General features: G+C 44.4%; 1 protein-coding gene across 1 annotated transcript in view; it reads left to right on the forward strand.

The window, feature by feature from the left end:
- Positions 1–22,850, forward strand: part of CCT7 (chaperonin containing TCP1 subunit 7) — a 1,331,840-nt gene that overhangs the window by 277,386 nt on the left and 1,031,604 nt on the right. Inside the window, exon 3 of the mRNA XM_044064044.1 lies at positions 12,763–12,869. Within this exon, the coding sequence (XP_043919979.1) occupies positions 12,763–12,869 (107 nt within the window). The remainder of the gene's footprint in view (positions 1–12,762; positions 12,870–22,850) is intronic.

Here is a 22,850-nt window from a genome sequence, read left to right on the forward strand (position 1 = left end):
TGCATCTGTATTTTCAAAGGATGTGGGCAGTGTCTGAGGTTTGTAATGGGGTATGTAGATGGGGGGTGGCCAGCACATTCTCCCGGCCATTTGGTTTGGCTACTACACTTAGCACCTAGGGCGTTTTCAAAATATCTTGCCATCAGTCATAGCTCACTGCAGAACCAGTGTCATCAGTGTCTTCCCTTTAATTGGTTTACTGCCTGATTCAAACACAATCACAAGAGGAGATTCAGAGGGGTACTAGGTTACCCTTTAGAATGGCTTCAACAGGTTAGGTTCCTCCTGAGCTAACAGAAGTCCAGTTTATATACGTCCAGAGCAGCAATCTTCAGGAAGCCTCATCTAAACCAGAACTTCACTTACACACACCTTAGAGGTGGCATGGAGGCTGCACATACCTTGTGCCTCAAAGTGCAGGACATCTGCACGTAACTGCCACATTAGTTCTTTTATGCTTTAGACTCCCAAAACCCTCAGGACAGTTGGGAAACTTGGCATTCTGCATTTCTTAACAGACAACATCACAATCTTGTGGTGAATAAACATGGGAAAAAGCACTCCTCCACACCTACGCAGGTTGGTGAACAGGTCAGGGAATATTGTTTGCTCCTGAAAGCAACCTGTATAGCAACTCTGGAGAACTGCATGGCAAATCTGATAAGCAGGACATTAGCAGAACCGTACTAATGGACACTTAGAGAGAACTCTCAAACCGTTAGCGGTATACCAACGATTAGATTTGTCTGCTTTTCTGAGTAAAAGGCAGCTAAGAAAATTCTCCTCCAAACCTGTAGGAAGCATGCTTGGGCAGTGGATGCTACCACCTTTAGTTTGACGAGTTTGTCTCTCCCTTATACCCCCGTTTACCAGAATAGTCCAGAGGTTGACTTGAGGAGTGGCTAGAAAATAATTGTAGCTGCCCTGTTCTGGCAGAAGCAGCACTGGTTTTCACCCGATTCAAATGGGAAAGGAGAAACAGCTATTATTGCCTTAAACCCAAATGAAGTCTCATGTGGGCTATGAGTCAAAAGTAAACAGTAATGCTTCTTCTGGTTCCCCTTTATTAAAAACTTGCTTTTGGCAGTATCTTGTATAAAATGGTAGTGCAAGGTGATTCATAGTACATGCTAACTGCCCAGCAGCCTGGAGCATTTGTTACCCTTTGACCATTTTTTTCCATGAGGGCATGCTGAAAATCATAAGAGAAGATGGAAGGATAACTACACAATTTCTAACCACTAAAAAAAGCAATCTCCTAGTGAGAAAGGAGGAGCTAGCACTCTAAGCAGACATGTCAAGTAGTTCATCATCATCATGTCTGTGCTGTTTTCATCAGGTTTAGGTTATGCTTCTGTGAAGGTACATCTCTCATCTGTCCCTTTGGGGGGGGTCTGGACACCACTGGGGGGGGGGTCTGTAGGCAAGCATACAGAGAATTCCCAAAGGACATATTTCATTGGAGGCCTGTAGAGGAGTAAGATAGCCCCAGCTTGGGACCTGAAACTTGTGTTGGGAAAAAATGACTGCTTTCCTGATGGTCAGCACCTGAGTTAGAAGAATGGCTGAACTACTCAGTCAACTTCCTACTAGATGTGCTCAGTATGCGCAAGTCTAACTCCTCGTGCATTACCTTCTCGATGGGCCCAAGTCTAATATGTGACAACAAAACCTGCTGGGGAGGCAGGCTTGTTTCTCAGATGCTACTCTGTATCTGGAATAGACTTCCCATACATGTCAAACAGACCCTCTTCAAGCGCAACCTTGATGAGTGGATGGAAAATCACAAATTTGTCCCAGGGGTTCCACCTTTGTCCCTCATTGACGGGGGCAACAGGTGTTGATTGAGGTTTTTTTGGGGGGATAAACTCTTGGCTAGGCTTGTAAGGGCCCAAAGGCCATTAACCTAGTAACCTCCTATGAGCCTATGAACAGACGTGTGCAAGGAATATTTCTTACAATTTCATTAAGACAGTGCGACACTGCACTAACCTGCCCTCCTTTATACCAAAAATCATTACAGAAGTAAACTTGACTCAGTCTGTTGAACTGTTGGCTTCCTTAATCCTCAGAATAAAGGGGAGATGATCCTACACTTCCTAGATGCACATAGACAGTTGAGGTGCTACTTTGATAAAACTACATTTTTCAGAAAATTACATCAGCTGTTTCTCCTTTACCGAAGACTAACAAGGATTGCAGGTAACACACTGCATTAACTTTTGGTGTTAAGACTCGTGACAGGGTCCTGCAGGAAAAAAGTCCGGTCTCATTCAGCAAGGGGTTCTGCAGCTACTAATGCCTTTTTGAAAGGGAATTGATGTCCAAGATGTTCTAGAAGCAGCCACCTGGTCCTTTGTTCACACCACCTCAAATTTGCGACAGACTTGAACTGTTAGCACAAGCAAATCCAGACCACTTTCTTGATATCATGGGGGGTATCCTGCAGTCCTTGTCTGAGTTGTAAGCCATCCACACCACCTGAATTTTGATGAGCATTAGGGATGATACCTATAAACAGTCACTACAGTAGTGACCCACAAAGAACATTGTACAGTTGCGGAAGCCGTACATCACAATTGTATGTTTTCGAATGAGGTGCCTATTAAGTCCTGTTTCTCTCCCTCCTTCCCTTTTACTGCATTTGGTATCGTAAGGGGCTGGAGTGGGTACCCATATATTCCTTTTCCCCATTACATCTGTAACTTTGCCCCCCCCCCCAGTCAGTTTCTGTAATGGGAGCTTAAATTCTTTGTCACAGAGCACATCCCAGGAGCAAGCCAAATTTATAACTGTAGCGTAGGCTTGGCTGTGCCCTGCTTGAGTGCAGGAATGAACCATATATGGTGCTTGCCAACTCCACCTATATACCATGCATGAGAAAACATCTGAGGTAAGGTGATGTCAACTCAACCACAAGGGAAGAATACTCTGTGGATGTCGGGTTCTCCAACGGCAAAGACACTTGCAGATTATGACTGCAAGTAACCTCATTTTCACATTTACAGATGTTCCTCTTCAGATCACTGTTGCAAAAATTCCTGGCTTACAGGATGTGTCCTGCTGAGGATACTGTACACCTCGCTAGTCAAAAGCTTAGGCACTTTCCTCTCCTGCTGTATGTCTGCCCTGTGCATGAAGCTATTTGCTGGTACTTAAGGGAAGCATGGGTGTGAAAATCCTCAGACATTTTCTTGCTGCCAGTCTGAATGAAGGCTTTTGTTTGCGTCTTGGTCTTTCAGCCATACGGCCTGTTCTAGCTACAGTCATGAGAAGCTAAGTACCCCACTGGGGGCCGTTCCTTTAATTTTTCTTAGAAAAATTGCACTTGTCAGCTAATATGGGGAAATGACTGTAGTCAGCAGTCCCTTAAAAAGGGGAAAATGGTCCAAGTCTTTTCGCATAAGTTCTAAACAGTGTTCCATCTGCCAGTCTTTCATACCCAAGACTAGTGGCATCCAAGTTAGTTAAAACTGTACATTGAAAGGAAACGTCTGCCAGGTTTGGATCATGCTATGATGGCTTTTTTAGATGTTTACTTTGGATGTCTCCCATCAGCCTAGAAAGAAATCTAAAAATTAAAGGAAGAGGCAACTTTACTAAAATAGTCTGCTTCTTCTAGTCTTTAGGTGGACTTCTGTGTTAAGGCACTTGATCAGACTGCAAACCCTCCAATCTCCGTACCTTTTCCTGCTTTCAGGACTCTTCAGGAAGCCCAAACAGTGCAGGTTTTTGGCACATTCAAAATACCAGACTCATCATGAAGTGAGAATTAAAACTGGCCTTCTGTTAGAGACCTGAGGAAAATCCTCATTCTTGTCCAGGATGATGATCCAGGGAACCTAATGGAGGTACATCTAGGATTTATTCCTCCTCATTGCCTTTGAGACAAGAAAAGGTGACAAAGGTTAAACATATTTCTCCTACAGTTACTTCTGTTTCTTTCCCTAGGAGCTCTTATCAGGAGTGTTTCAGTTTCATGGACTTTTTAAAACCGTCATGGGTTTGCAACTCCCCTCAATTTGCTTCTCCCTTTGTTTTGATGTCTTGTAAAAAGCAGGTGGTATCCTCCTTTGAAGAACTTTTGTCTGAGTCCGAATCCAAGTGTCTGGGTTATATATCCCACATTCAGTCTTTGTAGACTGAGGCTAAAGCAGACAACACTGCCATCTGATTCTCCTCATGAAGAACTTGAGTTCAACAATACCATTTATAAAATGGTAGGACACATAGCAATAGGTAAACATTTGATTCACAAAAAAGATATGACTTTAAGTATGAAAGTACCAAAATCGTCTGCTATTTCACCCGCTATAGAGGCTTTGAAGGTTACCTTTCTGTTTGCTTCTCTGGATCCTGAATCCCAGTCCTCCTACACCTAAGAATCCAGACTGATTTTATACAGTAATGGGTACTCATAAGTACTTGCATAAAAATCCTACTTCATATCCTGTAGTTGTTTCTGTGGAATCCGATAAGATTTCCAGACTGCTTTCTTCTGTTGATGACTTGCCCAATGACAAGAATGGCAGGGCCAGGACAGAAATGTCAAAAATGTTAGTACATTTTCCATTCTACCTTGATGTTCATCGTGCATACAGCTGCAGTAATCACAGATGGGTTCTCTGCCGTCAGGCGGTCCCTCGGTCGGCCGAATTCCAAAGTCTTGGTCCGGCGTCGGTTGTTGTTGCTTTCTCTTCTGACGTCAGTGAGGCCAGAGTATAGAAGACACAGCCGACGCCATGTTCTTCAGTCTTTTTTGCCGCGCGGTGCCCGAAGCAGAAGCAGTTTGCAAGTGCTGGTCGGCCAGCTCCTGAATTACGAAAATTTTGGAAACCGAAGTCTTCATTAAAGCTAAGTACCCCGCTGGGGAAACTTTTCTTGCCTCAGCCCGATGTCAGAAAAAGTTAATAATTGTATTTCTTGTGGGAAGCAAATACCGCATAAGGATTTCCATTCCCTCTGCATACCTTGTTTGGGCCCAGACCACGACGTCTCGGGCTGTCGCTTTTGCGCTACCTTCAATAAACGCACTATTAAGTGTCGAGCGGAGTTCGACCAACACTACTTTGGTAAAGCTTTTGATTATAAAATGTCGTCTGACACTCCGACTACCGTTTTGTCCAAAAAACGCAAGGAAAAGGACCGACACGATGCCAAAACAGGCTACACGTGGTCCGGTTCTCAGCGAGAAGCCTTTGCAGTCCCTGACTACAGACTACACTGTCCTCTGTACCAGAGACCGCTGGGACCTCGGCCCTTTCCCAGACTACAACCACCGAAGCCTTTGCTAATGTTGAGCCTACTAATGTGGACAGGTCCACCTCCACCCATGGTGTCTTTAGGCCCTCATCTTCTTTTTCTATTAAGGCCTTTACTAAATTCAAAGCAGCCAGGCATCCCACGAGGCCTGTTGCACAGGGCCCATCTCCAGGTCCCATGCCTAAAAAACAGATGCTTAAAATGGCTGAGGATTTAATTACTCTTATCAGAGGTTCTCAACCCCCTCCAGACAAGAGACCCAGAGTGGAGGAAGATTCTCCCTCTTCTGATCAGGGATCCATTTTATCAGAACATTCTGATGCAGAGGAACACTCTTACTCTCCTTTTGAGGATTCTGATGCAGAACAGTCCATCCCTTCTGTATCCTCTCCTGAGGATTTTTCCTTTGGGGAAACCTTGCACACCTTGAGGGAACACTTCCATTGGGAAGGCCAAGACTTTTCAGATTCCAAGAAAAGACTTGGGGAATTTCTTTTGTTACCTCAACACAGACCTCTGGCGATACCCCCTGTTTTGGACATACTTGATGATGTGTATTCGGAGGCTTGCCTTAACCCGGATTCTCTGCCTCCTGCACCAGTCAAACCTGATAGGTATTAGAGTACCCAGCTCTCACCAATTTCTCTTCAAAAGCCATAATGCTGACCCTGAAACCATTTCACAAGGCCCCAAGGGATTGAAGGCCTCCACTGCCAAGAATCCACTTCCTGCAGAAAGGGAGTCAAGATCTTTAGAAAGGTGGGGTAAAAAGGTATATACCTCGGCCACCCTAGCCATGAGGGCTTTAAATTGTCAGTTTCATATGCTTAAATATCAACAGTTCCTGTTATCACAATTAAGGAATAAAATGTCTCAACATGAACAACCAGATTTAAAGGAGTTACAGGATATGATGCATAGTGCAGAGCAAGTGGGTAAACACACTTTACAATGTGGTTATGATGCCCTAGAGGCTTCAAGTAGAGCGGCTGCTACAGGATCAGTCATTCGCAGACATGCCTGGCTTAGAGAGCAAAACTTGCCTGATCATGTGAAAGCTAAACTTTTAGATGCTCCTTTACAAAAGGATGTGCTGTTTGGTACTAATGCTGAGGAGGTACTATGGAAAATGGAAGAAAAACCCAAATCTATGCAAACTGTCAAAGCCTTTTTACAGGTCCAACCACCACGTTTTAGCAGAAATTGGCCTTCAAAAAACTGGTCCTTTCCAGCCACTGACCAGCCCCAAAGAGGTAGATACAGACGCACAAGGGGCAGAGGGCAATCACAAGGATCATATAGAGGACGACAATGGCAAACTCCAGCACCAAGAGGTGGTGAGGACAGTGCACAACAATACAGGAAGCAAACCCATTGACTCCCTCATTTCCATGCCAAGCACGTCTCAGCTGGCAGCACCTTTGGGAGGAAAGCTAGCATTATTTGCAGCCAATTGGCATATTGTCACAACAGACAAATGGATCCTGGACATTATAAACAGAGGCTACAAATTTCATTTTCACACTCTTCCAAAAATGAGAGGCATGCCAAACCTGCCACAGAATCAAAGGGCAGAGGCACAACTACAAATTTCAAAGCTCATAAGCATGAGAGCTATTCAAGAGGTACCTACTCACGAACAAGGTCAAGGTTTTTATTCAAGACTTTCTGGTACCAAGGAAAGGAACCGACTGGAGACCCATTTTGGACTTATCCATCCTAAACACATTTCTACTCGTACCAAAATTCAAGATGCTCACATTACAGCAACTTCTTCCCATGCTGGGCAAGGAGTTTTGGCTGGTAACATTGGACCTCAAGGAGGCATACCTGCATGTCCCAATCAGACAAAGCTGCAGAAGATACCTCAGATTTCTTGCAGGTTCAATCCACTATCAATTCTCTGCATTGCCCTTTGGCTTATCTACTGCGCCCAGAGTATTCACAAAGTGCCTGGCATCAGTGATTGCCTACTGCAGACTTCAAGGGATACAAATTTACCCTTATTTGGACGACTGCCTGATCCAAGCGGACAGCAAACACATACTTCTGGAACATCTGGCGTATGTGACACGGCTATTGCATTCTCTGGGATACACAATCAACAAAGAGAAATCAAGGCTAACACCATCTCAGAAAATAACTTTCCTGGGTGCCAACTTGGACACAAACACCCAGATGGCCTATCTTACGCCAGAAAAACAGAGGCTACTATCTCAGTACTTCAAAATACTAGCAAAAAGTACCAGGCTTACTGCAAGGAAAATCCTGCAGGCTCTGGGATTCATGGCATCTTGCATTCTTTTAATCCCATGTGCAAAGCTGCATATGAGGAAACTTCAATGGTACCTAAAAACCTATGGTCTCAACACAGTCACAGTTTGGAAACAATAATACCAATAATCCCATGTTTGAAAAAGGAATTTCTATGGTGGGCCCAAGCATGTCAAGCAAACACAGGCCTCCCATTCTGCAAGCCTCAAGCAGAGCAAGTTATCACAACAGACGCCTCAGATTACGCCTGGGGGGCGCACATGACGGACAGGTACATCCAGGGCAAATGGTCCCAAAAAGAAAAGCACCTTCACATCAATCAAAAAGAAATGCTAGCAGTAATAAATGCAATTACAGCTTTCAAGGACTTCCTGCATCCAGGTCAATTACTGATAAGAACAGACAACACCACAGTAATGTGGTACATAAACAAGGAGGAACACATTCATACCCCTTGTGCAGACTAGCCATGACTCTTTGGAACTTGGCTCTGGAATGGCAAATCGAACTTCAAGCACAGTACCTGCCAGGATTGGAAAACACGCTGGCAAACAAATTAAGCAGAAATATGACAGATCCACACTAATGGAAGTTACATCCTCAGGTGTTTACAGAAATAACCCAAGTGTGGGGGAGGCCAGACATAGATCTTTTTGCCTCCCACAGGAATCATCAATTGGAAAAGTTTTGTTCGAGGATCTTTCATCCAAAGGCCTGGAGAGTGGACGCCCTCTCATTCAGTTGGACAGCATGGACAGTTTACGCATTCCCACCTCTGCCTCTTCTGCCCAAGGTACTTTTGAAAGCAAGAGCAGACAGACCGAAGATGATACTGATTGCTCCAGATTGGCCAAGGCAACACTGGTACCCATTGCTGAGGAGCCTAACACATACTCCTCCCTGGTCCCTGCCTCTAATGCCTCTTCTGCTGACTCAGCACAGCTACAAAACTCTCCACAGTCAGCTGAAAACACTCAATCTCGCTGCATGGAAAATTCCTTAACACCACAACAGACCCTACTCTCCAAGGAGGTGCAGGATGTCATTTTGGAGGCCAGAAGGCCATCTACTAGAAAAGCTTACTCCGCAAAATGGAAGCGGTTTTGTTCTTGGAATGAGAAAAAAGGCCAGGACCCTAGAAAACTGTACTTGCCTCAGGTATTACAGAATCTAGCTGAGCTGCTGAACAGTGGACTTTCATTTTCTTCCATAAAAATCCATGCCTCAGCCATTTCTGCAGAATACAACACGGATCCTCCTTTATTTTCTCACCCACTCGTACGACAGTTCCTCAGAGGGGCTAAGAATATTAGACCACCAAGGAAACAACCAATACCAGCCTGGGATCTTAATTACATACTAGAAAAATTAACATTGCCTCCTTTTGAACCAGCTGCCTCAACAGATTTGCAATATTTGTTCTGGAAAACTGCCTTCCTTCTGGCTATCACTTCAGCTCGTAGAGTTTCGGAACTACAGGCCCTCATGGCGGTGCAGCCCTTTCTCATTTTTCATCAGGACAGGGTTTCCCTTCGTACCAACCCATCATTTATGCCTAAAGTGGTATCTAGGGTAGCTTTAAATCAAGCCATACACCTTCCTACCTTTTACACCAATCCTCAAAACATAGGGGAAAGGCTGCTACATTCCTTAGACATCCATAGGCAGCTACGTTATTATTTGGACAGAACAAAGTCCTTCAGGAAATCAGAACAACTCTTTGTGTCCTATGCTGTAGGGGCTCAAGGGAAGCCAGTTTCCAAGCAGACTATTTCAAAGTGGATAGGCCACTGCATACGGTTTTGTTATTCCTATCATGGGAAATCTGTCCCTAAAGGTATCAGATCACACTCCACCAGGGCCACAGCTACCTCTACAGCCTTCCTCAGAGGTGTTCCTACCAAAGATATTCTGGAGGCAGCCACTTTGAGTTCTGTACATACCTTCACAAAACACTACCACCTGCCTTTATATTCCAGAACAAGAGCAGGCTTTGCCACTGCTGTTTTGCAGGGCATTCTGGCTCAACCCAGTTCCTCCTAGTACCTACCACCCTGTGTGTAGCTTTGGGACTCTACCCATCTGTGATTACTGCAGCTGTATGCACGATGAACATAGTACAGTTTTGTACCTACCATAAATGTAGATGTTAGAGTGCTAATACAGCTGCAGTACAGGTTTCCCTCCCTCCTTCCCCACTTGGTAAAGGCATGGGGCCTAACAACCTCTTCATACAACCTGACTGGGTTATCCTTCTATGGTTTATTTGCTTGCAACCACTAATTTTGGATTATTTTGCATTGCATGTATACGCATATAAGCATAATTTATGTATTGCCTTCCTTCTGGGGGCACCTGACATCTGGGGCAAGAAAGACTGAAGAACATGGCGTCGGCTGTGTCTTGTATACTTTGGCCTCACTGACGTCAGAAGAGAAAGCGACAACAACCGACGCCGGACCAAGACTTTGGAATTCGGCCGACCGAGGGACCGCCTGACGGCAGAGAACCCATCTGTGATTACTGCAGCTGTATTAGCACTCGAACATCTACATTTATGGTAGGTACAAAACTGTACTTTCTTCCGTGCTATTAGGTATCAGACTCTTATGGCTAGATGCATAATTACAGCCTTTAATAATATGGCTAAACTGACCCCCCCCCCTTCTTCTTATTTATTTATTTTTTTTTATGGCTAAACTGATTTTGATCTCTAACGTGCCTTATTCAGACAATGAATACTCCCTACAGGACATGCTTAACTCAACCTGACAAGTAGCAAAGCATTCCGTTAAATATGGATAATGGTGCTGCTGATGATTCCTGTAGAGCAGCTTCTACCACTTTAGTTCTCAGGAGGTATGCCTAGCTCAGGCTGCAATCCCTACCTGATGGTGTAAAAGCTAAACTACTTGATGCATCTAATCTGTTTGGTACTAGCTGAGAGTTTCCAAACACAGGAAAAAATAATTTAAAGTTTTAAGCTGTTTTTTCTTTCTCCATCCCTACGTTTCAGAGAAACTACCCTTTCCAATGTGAACTATTTTTTCTCAGACAAAAACTTCTCAACGAAATGGAAAACAATTTCAGAAAAGTAGTACAGGACAAACCCAAGTCGGAATTCAAAGGATTCGAGGGATCTTTTTTTTTCTGGCAAGAGTACTATTGATAGTTTTCTTCCCCTCCTTCTACCTTTGCCAACCCTTTCCGACCTGGTAGGGAGATTTTCTGAGTCTCTCTCTTGGGAAAACAATAACATCAACTGCTTGGGTATTGGACATAAAGATTGGGCACAGTCTTCACTGCAGTTCTCTTCCATTGCCTTCAGGGATTCATCAGGTACCCTTAAATCAGCCACATCTCATATTTCCAATTCTTATAGAACTGTTTCATCAGGGGATAATATAACCTGCCCCTCCCTCTCAAATAAGAGAGAGGATTTTATTGCAGACTTTTCCTTATCCCAAGAATGGGCTTGGAAACCAGTTCTGGACTTGCCCATTCTAAGCTTCCTAAAAGTTCCAAAGTTCAAAATGTAACCCATTAAAACATTTTTCTGTTATCTTCCTCCATGTTTTTAGTGACCTTGGACATGAAAGACTTCGATCTGAATATTTCTACTTATGCAAAACATATTTTAAGATTGTGGGCTGCGCAATGTCACTTTCATTTTACTGCTTTGCCCTTTACTTTATCTATGGCATCAGGGGGTTTTATAAAATGCTTGGGTCTTGTCATAGCATTCTTCAGGCTTCAAGAATTTCCTATCATTCCATACTTGGGCAGTTTGACTCAGGCCACTTCAGTTAAAAAAAAAAAAAAAAATCATTGGGGCTTGCACTTCACAACCAAGGTGCAGCTAGGATTTATTTTTGAACATGAGTCTACCGTGGAAACTACTCAGTCCCTGATGTCCATAGGGTTTCTCCTAAATACTTCCAGCATGATGGCATTCCTTCCTGCAGAAGTTGTTCAATTTATTATGTTCTACTTCCTCTTCTTGACTAATCTTTTTAGTGACTGTAACAAGAGACACTTAATTTTAAAAGCTGTGAGATCCATGGCATTTGTAATTCAAATGATCCTATATGCAACACTCGCCACTGAATCTTCATGTGACCTTAAACCAGTTTAGACCCAACACTGCCATCCTTTCTTTTCATATCCCTTTTTTGCATTCGTGAAGAAAAAAACCTCTTGGTGAATTGACTTGGGTCATAATCAATCCAGGGATTCCCTTTCTTGTTCCACTCGCCCTAACAAAAATATGAGCTGATGCTTCAGATTTTACATAGGGCCAAACAGGAGAAAACACGCAGTCATCAGAGATGAAAGCTCTGGTCTTTGCTTTTTAGACTGCTTCATTATCTCTGTACCTCTTCAGATTAACAGACACCACAGTTGTGGTATATAAACAAATAAGGGGAAACAGCCTTACTTCCCTTTTTTCCCCAAGGCTTGCTGTGGTCCTTTGGGACTTGCAGTCTCTTTCTGCAGGCACTTCACATCCCCTCAGAATAGAATTCACTGGCAGACTTTTTGAAATGATCTGAGGCAGGACCTCATAAATGGATGCTGAACAAGAGGGATTCCTACAGATTTCCATCAGTGACAAACTCCCCAGAGAGTTGTTTTTGCCTCCATTTTTAAGCAACCAGCTCAGACAGTTTTGCAACCGAGCTTCATGCACAGAAGTCTAGAAAATAAATTCCTAAATGCCTGCCTCTCTTTCGACTCATCCCAAAGGTCCTTTGAAAGATTCAGAAAGACAATCCAGAGCTGATGATGGGGATACCCTTTTGGCCCAGTGAACATTGATTCTCCCTTTTCCACCTAGTCTAGAGCAGTATGGGAGCATTGTCTTTGTCAGGTGACTTGCTCAGAGTCTGGGTACTTAGCCTTGGAAGAAAATAAACATTGTACCCTCCATTATTACAAATGGCTCAGAGCCTTAATCTCTGCACTAACTTGTGTTGATTGGTCAGCAATAAGTAGCTCGTTTTAGGAGAGCAACAAATTGTCACAGTTCTTTGGTTTTGACCTTTCAATGTGTTTTAGGTTTTCAGTGTGCGATTCAGCTGGTATTGCAACAGGTGATCTAAAGACTGATCTGTGTAGCTGGTATTACAGGAGTATGTATTCATGTGTATGTTGGCACATCACTTTATTTAAAGAGTTGTTCATCCATGTTTAATCTTTAGCTTCATGTTTGATTTTCATTTTCAGGGAAGGCTACAGTCTCAAATGATGGTGCAACTATCTTAAAGCTACTTGACGTTGTACACCCTGCAGCTAAAACACTAGTTGACATTGCCAAGTCTCAGGATGCAGAGGTATGTTTATACTTTTGGCAGCATTCAGCATTACAAATTGCAACACTTAAAGCTGTCCTGCTTTGTGTAGATGCATGATACGTTAGAAAAAAACGCACATCTGTCTTTTGGGTTTGTGGGAGTTTGAGCTATTTGCATGTCTGAGTTTTATATGTAAGTAGACCTCAGTTGGATTACTGTCCTGTCGATCACAATATTGAGGAAGCACTACTTTTTAAAAGTTGCAGTGCAGTTTCTGCAGATATGCACGATCAGAATAACGTGCTAGAAATATGCGTTTAAATTGAAGGTTACTAGTTTGAAGATTTCTGTGCATGCATTGTTTGGAGGAACGGCTGTATTCTTTAATACAGCAGATAATTCGCAAATATAGGCAGTCCCCGGGTTAAGGGCAAGATCCGTTTTTTAGTCTGTCCTTAAGTCAAATTTGTATGCAAGTCGAAACACGTACATGGAACGTTCTGTTGTACTGAACTGCAATACAGTACAGTAGAACATTCCGTACAAAAAAAGTTAAACTTGACTCTTTTTAAGCTTCACTTCACATCTCTGTACTAGAAGCATCATCCACGAATCATTTCCACTCTTTCCTGAACTTGCAATGTCATTTGCCCATTCTACTGTACAGTATAGTAACTGCTTCAGTACTATGTACTGTACAAGCCAGTAGTCTTGACCAATCAGATTGCAAACACAGTGATCTCTTATCCAATCGGATCTCTTGTTCTCCATGGAGGCGGAAGCAACTGCTCTAACAAGACGTGCATGCAGCTTCATGACTGGGGAAAATGGAGAAAAAGGAATGTACAACAGAATTCTTTATTTTAAGGTAAGATCTGGGTAATTTTAAAGATTTTTATTTATTTTTTTACATTATTTCCACCATTGCAGCAGCCCGTTCTTATCTGTGGGTCATCCGCAAGTCAGATGTCTGTAATTCTGGGACTTACCTGTACAAGATTTTAACACTATGGAGCCTCCATTTTCTACCACATCTGTTTGTTTTTCATATCACTTGCAAGCCTTGCCAAATTAAATTCTGAGTAATATGCATATTTGAAAATCTCAGACTGAGAAATGGAGAACCTAATGGTAGGATTGCAGCCTGAATGCACAGTGAGTGCCTTAGATCAAAACTATGCAAGTGAACCAGCTTCAGCATCAGCAGTTGAGATTGAGATGGAGCTGTCTTTTTTACCTAAGGCTGTTTTGCCCACCAAACAAGCAGTTGTCTTTTTTCACTAGTCTAGTGAATGTCAGTATATTGACTTAAAGGTGATTATATCTGAGGCTATTGCCAAGATTGGTACTGAGGAAATCTGTACCATTTTGGATGCAAAAGGTTAGATGCCTGATTGGCTTATGTTTCTGGTGCCACTGCAGGGGAATCCATTGTCCGTCAGCATTGGAGGATGTGGTTAACAGAACACATTACTTTGCCAAGGATAGTCTGCACCCATCCCCCGTCCTTTCGGATAGTGGCTAAAACTTTGTTCACCCCCCCCCCCAAGAGTCTTTCTTAGGCAATGTCAAAATGACAAAACTATCAACAAAGCACAAATCACCTACCCCAAGGTGTTCTGCTAGGAGCCTAAACAAACTCCATACCCTACAAGCTCTTCTCACTCTGGAGAATGTAGACATCTGTGCTGTTTAAAGCTGCAGAAAGCACTCTGGCAGTGCAAGGGTACAGTGCCTTCCACTTATTTAGACCAACAGCAGCTCAGACAAGGGCTAAAGGTGGAGATCTCTATCTTTGTTTAGTAAGAAATACAGTTCTAGGTTGGCTAAACAGGATGATGCCCTGGAGTTCATCCAAGTCTTCATAGACAAGTTTCCTTACCATGTCCGGGTCAGCTACAGGTCACCTATGACCCACATAGCTCACACCACAAATCTGCTGCCCTGGAAATAAATATCAGCCTGGAAAACCCAACTAAACACGCAACAGTTGAGCTGTTCTGAAGCAAACTACATCCTATTAAATGATAGTTTGTCAAAATTCACATTTCCCCAAACCCAGAGAACACTGCTACCTATGCAGAGTTATTTACAGAAACCCTGAAAAAAACATGTAAATAGCCGCCATACCTACCAGAAGCAAGTCCAAACTGTAACACCAAAAACAGGACCCCACTGGTGGAACCCTTACTTTAAAAGGTTATATAACAAAAGGATACAAAGTCATGGCCAAAATCAGAAAGAGTAACACTCTAACGGAGACCAGAGCTCTTTGATTCAGCTGATCAAGAAACAAAAGTCCAACAAGGCCAATTATGAGGTCAGGATAGCTTCACAGGTAACAATCAACTGTATGCAGAACTGGTGGTAAATGGCATATCCTTCACTTGACCAGAGTGACATTGTGAGTATAGTGGCTGAATGAGATATTCTGCTATATCACTGTTGCAGTATTCTATATGCAACGTATCTCCTGCCAAGGATAGTCCAACGTTTGTCCAGTATACTAGAGCCTTTAGATCATACAGGCATTGTACATCACACGCATGCTCTCCGCGCACAGTGTATGGGTGCAGACACTCAGATCTTCGTCGCCAGTCCGAACACCATTATCGAACGTCTGTCTGAGCACCCTTCTACTGCGCTGGTTACTAAGCAGACTTCAGATAATTGCCCCATTGGGTTTTCTTCACCCCCCCCCCTTTTTTCAATTTTGTTTTGTGTTTTTGTTCATGCCATCCGAGAAGGGAAAATGTCAGGGTGGAAACCAGGTTGTCCCTAAAGGCCATTATGGCCAGTGTTGTTTTTTGTTTAGGTGTTTCCCAATACAATATGCAGTGCTGTATCTGTCCAGTGTCTGTTCCCAAGACCATTTGTAGTCACTTATCTTCCTTATCCATGTATCTTGAGAATCAACAACTTAAACTGTTGGCCCAGGGTGCTATGGTGGAGTCCCCACCATACTGAAGGTCTACCAATAAGGCCAAAAAGCCTAGGGCTGATCCAGTTGCTGTCTAGTCTCCCCCAGATGTCTCTAGGATCTGGTGAAAGCCTTGAAGACCGTCCAGTGCTTGCCTTGGATTCCTGTGCCACAAGCCCGTCGATGGCTAGTATGGATCTGTATTCTTTCATGTCCTTGAAGGCTTTTCCATTATCTATTCTGGATATTGAGGGGGAACCTTGGCTGGTTATTTCTTAGGGGGATGCCTCAGATTTTAGTAAGGGGCGAGGTTCCTGCTGTGATCACCGAAGCCTGCCAAGGGTCTGAACCTCAGGGGGTCTTTAGGGTGGAAGATCCACTCAAGAAAACGCAGAAAAGTAAACATATAACCCCTGTTGGTAAAGATTCCCAGTGTGAGTGGCAGGATTACTCTGGGTCTGTTCAATGCCTTAATGCCGTGAAGTCTCCTCAAGGAGGGGTGTCCCTGCTCCCCCCTGATCTTCCACTCTGGTTAAGAGGCCTAGGGAATTGGATTTCTCAGTTGAGGGCTTGGATCCCGAGGAGGGAACCCTTGCTTATTATTCTTAAATTATTTCCCCTCTAGGTTATGCCCAGACTACCATGGAAGAATTATCCTTTGGGGTTGCTATTGCTTGTATGATAGAGTACTTTAGAAATGAGCTTGCTCCCAGGTCTCTGTCATTCAAAACAGGTGGTATGAGCTTTTACAAATGGCGTCTCCTAAGCCGTCTGCTGTTCTTCCTGTTTTGTTAGCCCTTTTGGACGCCTTTTCTACTGCATCTGTATCTCCTGATTCTCAGCTTCCAGTTCCCAAGAAACCTATGAAGGTATACAAGGTGCCTGAGGATTTCAAATTGTTGTACAAGTACCTGTCTGCTTGATCCTTCAGTGGTTTCATTTTCCTCTAATAAACTTTGTATGCCATTGCCATCTGCTAAGCTCCTTCCTTCAGATGGGGACAGTTGAGCTTATGGATAGGTTGGGTAAAAAGATATATACTGCTGCCACCCTGTCTTTTAGGGTTACACTAGGCTTGTAAAGGCCTCAGGGCCAATAGAAACATAGGAAGTTACTAGGCTATGATTAATTACCAAATCCACATGACCAGGTATGTTTTAGCTCTTCTTTCTCAGTTGGCTAAGGTGGTGTCTTGCCTTTCTGATTCTTATGGGTCCACTTCCCAGGTCGCCCGGCACTCCATAAAATGCAGCTATTATGCAGCTGATGCCTCTTCCAGGTTTGCTGCTTTTGGTTCTGTCATGAGGCATTATTCTTGCCTTCATCTTCAAGCTTTACTTTATATTAAAGCAAAACCTATGGATGCCTCTCGGGATAACAAAAAAAAATCTGTTTGACAGCTGCTGCTGATGTGTTTAAGGCCTTGCAGGAACTCAAACATATTTTTGTCTCCATTATCCCTTTATTCCAGAGGAATTACCCCTTTAAGTCCACCTTTATTCGTAGGAGACTTGCCCACCTCCTAGGGGTATGCATTCTACACACCAAAGGATAACAGATAAATCAAAACAGCCACAGATAAAAGAACCAAATACATTAAGCCGTCTAGCTCCTTGACAAAAAAAAATCAAGAAGTAAAGTGCACAGTGCAGAAAAAGCAACAAATGTATACTCTGCAATTAAACAAGCAATTAATTTGATTAGTTACTTAAGTACTTCCAATTACATTAATTGTTCAGTCCAGCTGGCATCAGAGTAGTATATTTTAAAATCTAGATTTATTCTTTATACAACAGTTTATCCTTAAGGGGAACCATTTCAGACATATTTAATTGTTCTGAGTATATATTGGTCCTTTTTAGCACTGCTCAGTGAGTCATTCCCTCTGTTAATCCACTCAGATTCCATCTCAGAAGGCTTCTTTTCAAGACAAGCTTGTCTTAATTTGATTTTTGGCCTTCTCTTCTCCTTGGCCAGGTCCCCTTGTCTCTTTGCCTATTCCATATTGTTATCTGATCACCTCAGACTCTTGTTTGTTGTCTTGTCATTTTTCAGGGGTATTTTGTGGTTTTGAACCCCCCCCCCCTTTCAGGCATTCCTCAACCTACTCTAGAACAGCTTCCTCATTTCCCAGAGGTTCTGCAGTCCCTTTTGGATCAAGGTAACTTTCAGCCCATTCCACCCACTCATGTAGGAAAGGGTTTTACTCCAGATGTTTTTGGTTCCGCAGAAGGAGGGTATCTAGAGACCAATTATGGAGCTTTCTCTGCTCGGTACATTTTTCAGTATCAATTATTCTTTCTGGATGTTGTCTGTGTTTCCTCCTCTTTCCCAGACCTTTTTGGTTTCTCTAGACCTCAGGGTTGCATACCTTCACATCCTCCATTCATCCTGTGTTCAGGAAATTGTATCCTTGTTTTGTCAGTTCTCTGTTTGCCCTCTTGACCATTCCATGTCAGCATGAAAAGATGAGAGCTCTGCAAGCTCTTCATTCACTTTTGTACCCTGGCCTCCTAATGTCTTCACAGACATTCTGATGTGGTATGTCAACAAGCAGGGGTGGTATGAGATCTCACCTCATTTGCAGATTAGCTGTTCAGGTATGAGATCTTGCTATCAGCTTTCAAGTGACTGTTCAGGTGGTTTACATTCCTTCAGAGCACAGTCTAGTGGCAGACTCCTTGAGCAGGTCTAGAACACGGGCTTATGAATGGATGCTTCACAGAGATGTGTTTCTGGACGTGATCCATCGGTGGGGTATTCCTCAGGTAGACCTTTTTGCCTCCCCTCTGAACAGGTAACTTCCTGTATTCTACTGTAATTTATTCGAGAGTACCAAGTCCTCTGACTTGGAAAGTGAGCATTCTGTCTTTTCCTCTGAAGGGAATGTTTGTGTGCCTTTTCCCCCTTCCTCTGTTGCCATGAGTTCTGCACAAGATCAGGCAGGACTCTCCCAAAATCTTGCTGGTAACTCCCCTTTGGCCCAGACCACATTGGTTCCCCCTTTATCACTTCAACAGGGGCAGTCGCCAGAGGTCATCTCACCGGGTCGATCTTACACAAGACAAGGGATCTCTTATCCATCCTCACCTGTTCACTCTTCAAATAACATTGTGGGTGATAGGGTTTTGATTCCTTTTAGTCACCTCTTTTCTGAGGACGTGCTCCAGGAGGCCAGAAAACCCACTATCTGAAAGTCATATATGTTCACATAGAAAATATTTTCTGTCTGGTGCCTCTCTTGCCAACATGATCCCCTCTGTGTGGAGGTTCTTCTGGTTCTCCCTTATTTGTGTGATCTGCTCCATGCTAGGTTGGAATATTTTTCAGTTAAAACTCCTCTATTGGCAAGTTTCTGCTTGTCTGCACTTGAGTCCTCATTTGGCCTCTCTGAGGTCAAGCAATTTCTTAAAGATGTCCATGTCGGGCCTCCTAGAATGTGTATTCTGCTTTCTTGGGACCTCAGTCTTGTACTTGAAAAATTGACTTGGGTTCCTTTTGAAACTTCTAGTTCAATTTCCTTGCAGCATTGTACTTGGACAGCAGTTCTTTTGGGTCTTACTTCAGGTTGTCATGATATTCCTCCTTTTTTAGTTTTTCATAGAGACAGGGTGTCACTTCGAGCTAATCGTTTTATTCCCAAGGTGGTTAATGAGTTGTAACAAGAAAAAGTATTAATCCACACCGTCAAAAACTCAATAAAACGACTGGACTATCCTTCAGTGTCTTACTTACAGTAAGTATAAAAACAGCATTTTTAAATACAACCTAATCCTATCACATGACACAGCAAACCTATCAGCAACATCAATTAAAAATGGTGATTAATCTTTTTTTCTTTTTTCTTAAGAAAACAGTTCACCACAATCTGCTACTAGTTGAATAATCCTTTCATACTCCTCCATGTGTATGCTGTTAACTAAGTCTCCACATCTAGCGTTTTGGTATATCACATGTATGACTCTAAAACTAAACTGATGAGTATCATCAGATCTGAAGTAGTTAACTTCATTTATCTGCAAACTATCGGTATTCGGATCCATATTGGATCTGATCCGGCAACATTTTATCAAGCATCTACTCCAAGCTCTTCCCCTTACCCATAATCCCTCACATCTTCTACCTTCCCTCAGATGTCGTTTGCCGCTTCATGCATATGCATCATGGTCTCTGTAGCTCCAAGTTGGGTGTAGTAAGTGGAACTTTTAATACTTAAATTAGTTTGTGTGAGAGTAGTTTTGTGAGCAACCCTTCCTCCCCTTCGTCTTGTCATCGGTTTGTTTAAAAAAAAAAAAAAAAAAAGTTTGTGTTTTTTGACGTAGAGTAGGCCTAGCCTTCCCTTGTGTGTGTGCATGTCTAGTTTAGCTTTTGGCTGAGTGGAGTGTGTTATGGCTGACCAGCCTAAACCAGTGTGGCCACAAGCTTTCACTGTCTGATGACCACACTCTGTGTTTTTGCCTGCCTGTGCATTCCCCATCTTAGTCTGCCATGTGCTGTGTGTGCAGGGTTCAACCCCAGGGCCCTAAAAGAGAGGAAGGTGAAACTGGTAGCCAAGGGCCTGCTACCAGTTTCTGCTTTAGAGATGATGGCCTCGACATCGGCTCCTGTAGCCGACCAACCCCCCCAGGCTGGGACTCAACCTCCCTCTAAGTCTGCTGAGGCAGGGACAAAATCTAAGGATAAGGACAAGAAAGAGAGAGAGAAAAGGGTAGAGAGGCACCGCAAACTATCTCCTGAGGCGGGAGCCTTTTCCCAGTCCACCTGCAAAAGTTTAGGACCACTTCTCCTCAGCTCCATTGTCTGCTTTGGGGAGAACCTCGGGGAGAGACTTTGAACTAGAGGCCTTCGAGGTCATCTCATAGGGCCAGATCCGAATCGGTCGCCTCCTTGCGGTCGACTCCGTGTCTGGCAGAGCTTGACAAGGACAGGATGATGTGGAGATTCGTTTGGACCCAAATTCAAATGCGAGTCTTGCCAGGCCCCAGTCCAGCCAGAGAAGGGACCTCTGTGCCCTTCTTCCATCCTATCTCTCCTTCGCCGATCTGACCAGCGATTTTCAAAGTTTATGGATCGGGGGATCCTCGGAGCTGGGAGTTCGGTGCCGACGGTTCCTCCAACCTTGATGCCGGCCATTACCTCGAGTTCCTCTGATCAGACTTGTTTGGATCCGAGCAACTCTCAGGGCCGAGAACAGGGAGCCGGATCCGAGGGAACGGAGATGTCTTCGGCTCTGACTTTGTCAGATCCGAGCCGATCCTTCGGAACCCTGGCTACCTTGGCCCCGGTCCTCACGACGGAGCCAGGGAGAACTTCTTCCTTGTTGGTTGCCAAGGAGGTCCGCTCTCCTTTGGCCTTCGACGTGGAGAGGGTTCTCTCCCAGGGATTGAGAGACCCCAGCCTATTGCCTTGGACTTCGCCCAGGCTGCCTTGGATTTGGTCACGACTCCCATCAGCTTGTCCCAGGGATAGCCCATTGCAGAGCACCCCCAGGTGGATCCCATCGTGGACCCCCCCCCCGTGTCTTATGAGCCCTCTTCAGAGAGTCCCACTGAGGAGGCCCCCTGTAAGCATTCTTGTAAGAGGAGGCACATGGACTCCCCCAAGTCCCTTACAGAAGTTACTGACTTGGATGAAGGTGAGGGTTCCCCCAGGTCACCTCCCGAGGATTTCTCCTTTGGAGACATCCTGGAAATCCTCCGCCAGGGGGGAGGTTGGTCAGTCCCAAAACCCTCAACGGACGAGTCAGTATTCTTGGAGGCCTTTGGCACGGGGGTCCATCTACATCCTGGGTGTCCCTTCCTGCAGATCCATTAGTGGATCTTATTACCACGCGGGCATGGAAGGAGCCTGACACTATAGAGCCAATACCCCAAACACCCAGATAGGATCCTTTCTCCTCCGACAGACAGGCCTGGTACAAGGGATCCTCTTTGGATGCTATGGTGGTGGCAGCTGCCACCAAGAGAGAACTGGCTCAGGAAAGTTCTTCGGTCCACCCAAGAGTCTAGGGTGGTGGATCACTTTGGGAAGCGAGTCTTTTCTTCAGCGACTTTTTCCATGCAAGCGCTGAATTATTTGGCACACATCATTCGACTCCAGCGAGACCTGGTCACGGAATTTGCTTTGTCGTCCCCAGAGTCCTTGTCGCCAGAGGACAAGTGGCTGTTCTCTGTGAAAATGTCAACTCTGAAATCCGTTTCAAACAAGTCCATGTATCTTCTTTTCCATGCCATGGAAGGAGCGGCTAGGACGGCTGGGACCGGCGTAGCTATGAGGCAGCACGCCTGGCTCAGACTGTCAATTCGTGGACCCCTTCAAGGCATCTTTCACAAATGCTCCCTTTGACGGTTCCTCCCTTTTTGGGGAAGACAGTTCGTGACACTTTAGTTCAGAGCGAGAAGGATGGGAAGACTGTCTGCCGTCGGAGTCCGCTTCTCTGGCCCTCAAAGATCCTTTTCTAGGAATCAGAGGACAGAAGAAGATGTGGTTCAGAAAATCTGTTTTCCCGGGACACTCAGGACAACTCGTCCCCTAGAGGCAGAGAAGGGGACAAGATAGATGCCGCCCCAGAGGCAGAGGGGGGTCCGAGGAACTTTGAGTCTAGGGGAGACCTTCTCGGACAGACCCGCGCAGCAACCCTGAGGGGTTGCCCGACTGTCCTACTCTGGAGAAAGTTGGGGGAAGATTGTCATTGCACCCAACGGCTTGGGAGTCCATCACAACGGACCGTTGGGTGCTCCAAATAATATCCAGGGGATACTCCATCCCGTTCATTGCCCCACCCATCCAGTCAAAGCGCCTCCCGGATGTTCCACCCGCTGAAAGGGAGGCAGCAGCACACACAATTTTTAAAGCTGCTTTACAATCGGGCCATCGAACCGGTCCCCCCTGATCAGTCCGGATTAGACGTTTACTCCAGGTTTTTTTAGTGCCAAAAAAGACAGGGGACCTCAGACCCATGTTGGACCTGTCAACCCTGAACCTGCCTGTAGCCAAGCAGAAATTCCGGATGGTCACCTTACAGTCCATTCTACCTTATCTCCAAGAATGCGACTGGATGTGCTTGATAGACCTCCAGGACGCTTACTACCACATCAAGA

Source organism: Protopterus annectens, chromosome 2.part2 (genome assembly GCF_019279795.1).
Source record: "Protopterus annectens isolate FY-2018-M chromosome 2.part2, PAN1.0, whole genome shotgun sequence".
In the NCBI taxonomy this organism is placed as follows: Eukaryota; Metazoa; Chordata; order Ceratodontiformes; family Protopteridae; genus Protopterus; species Protopterus annectens.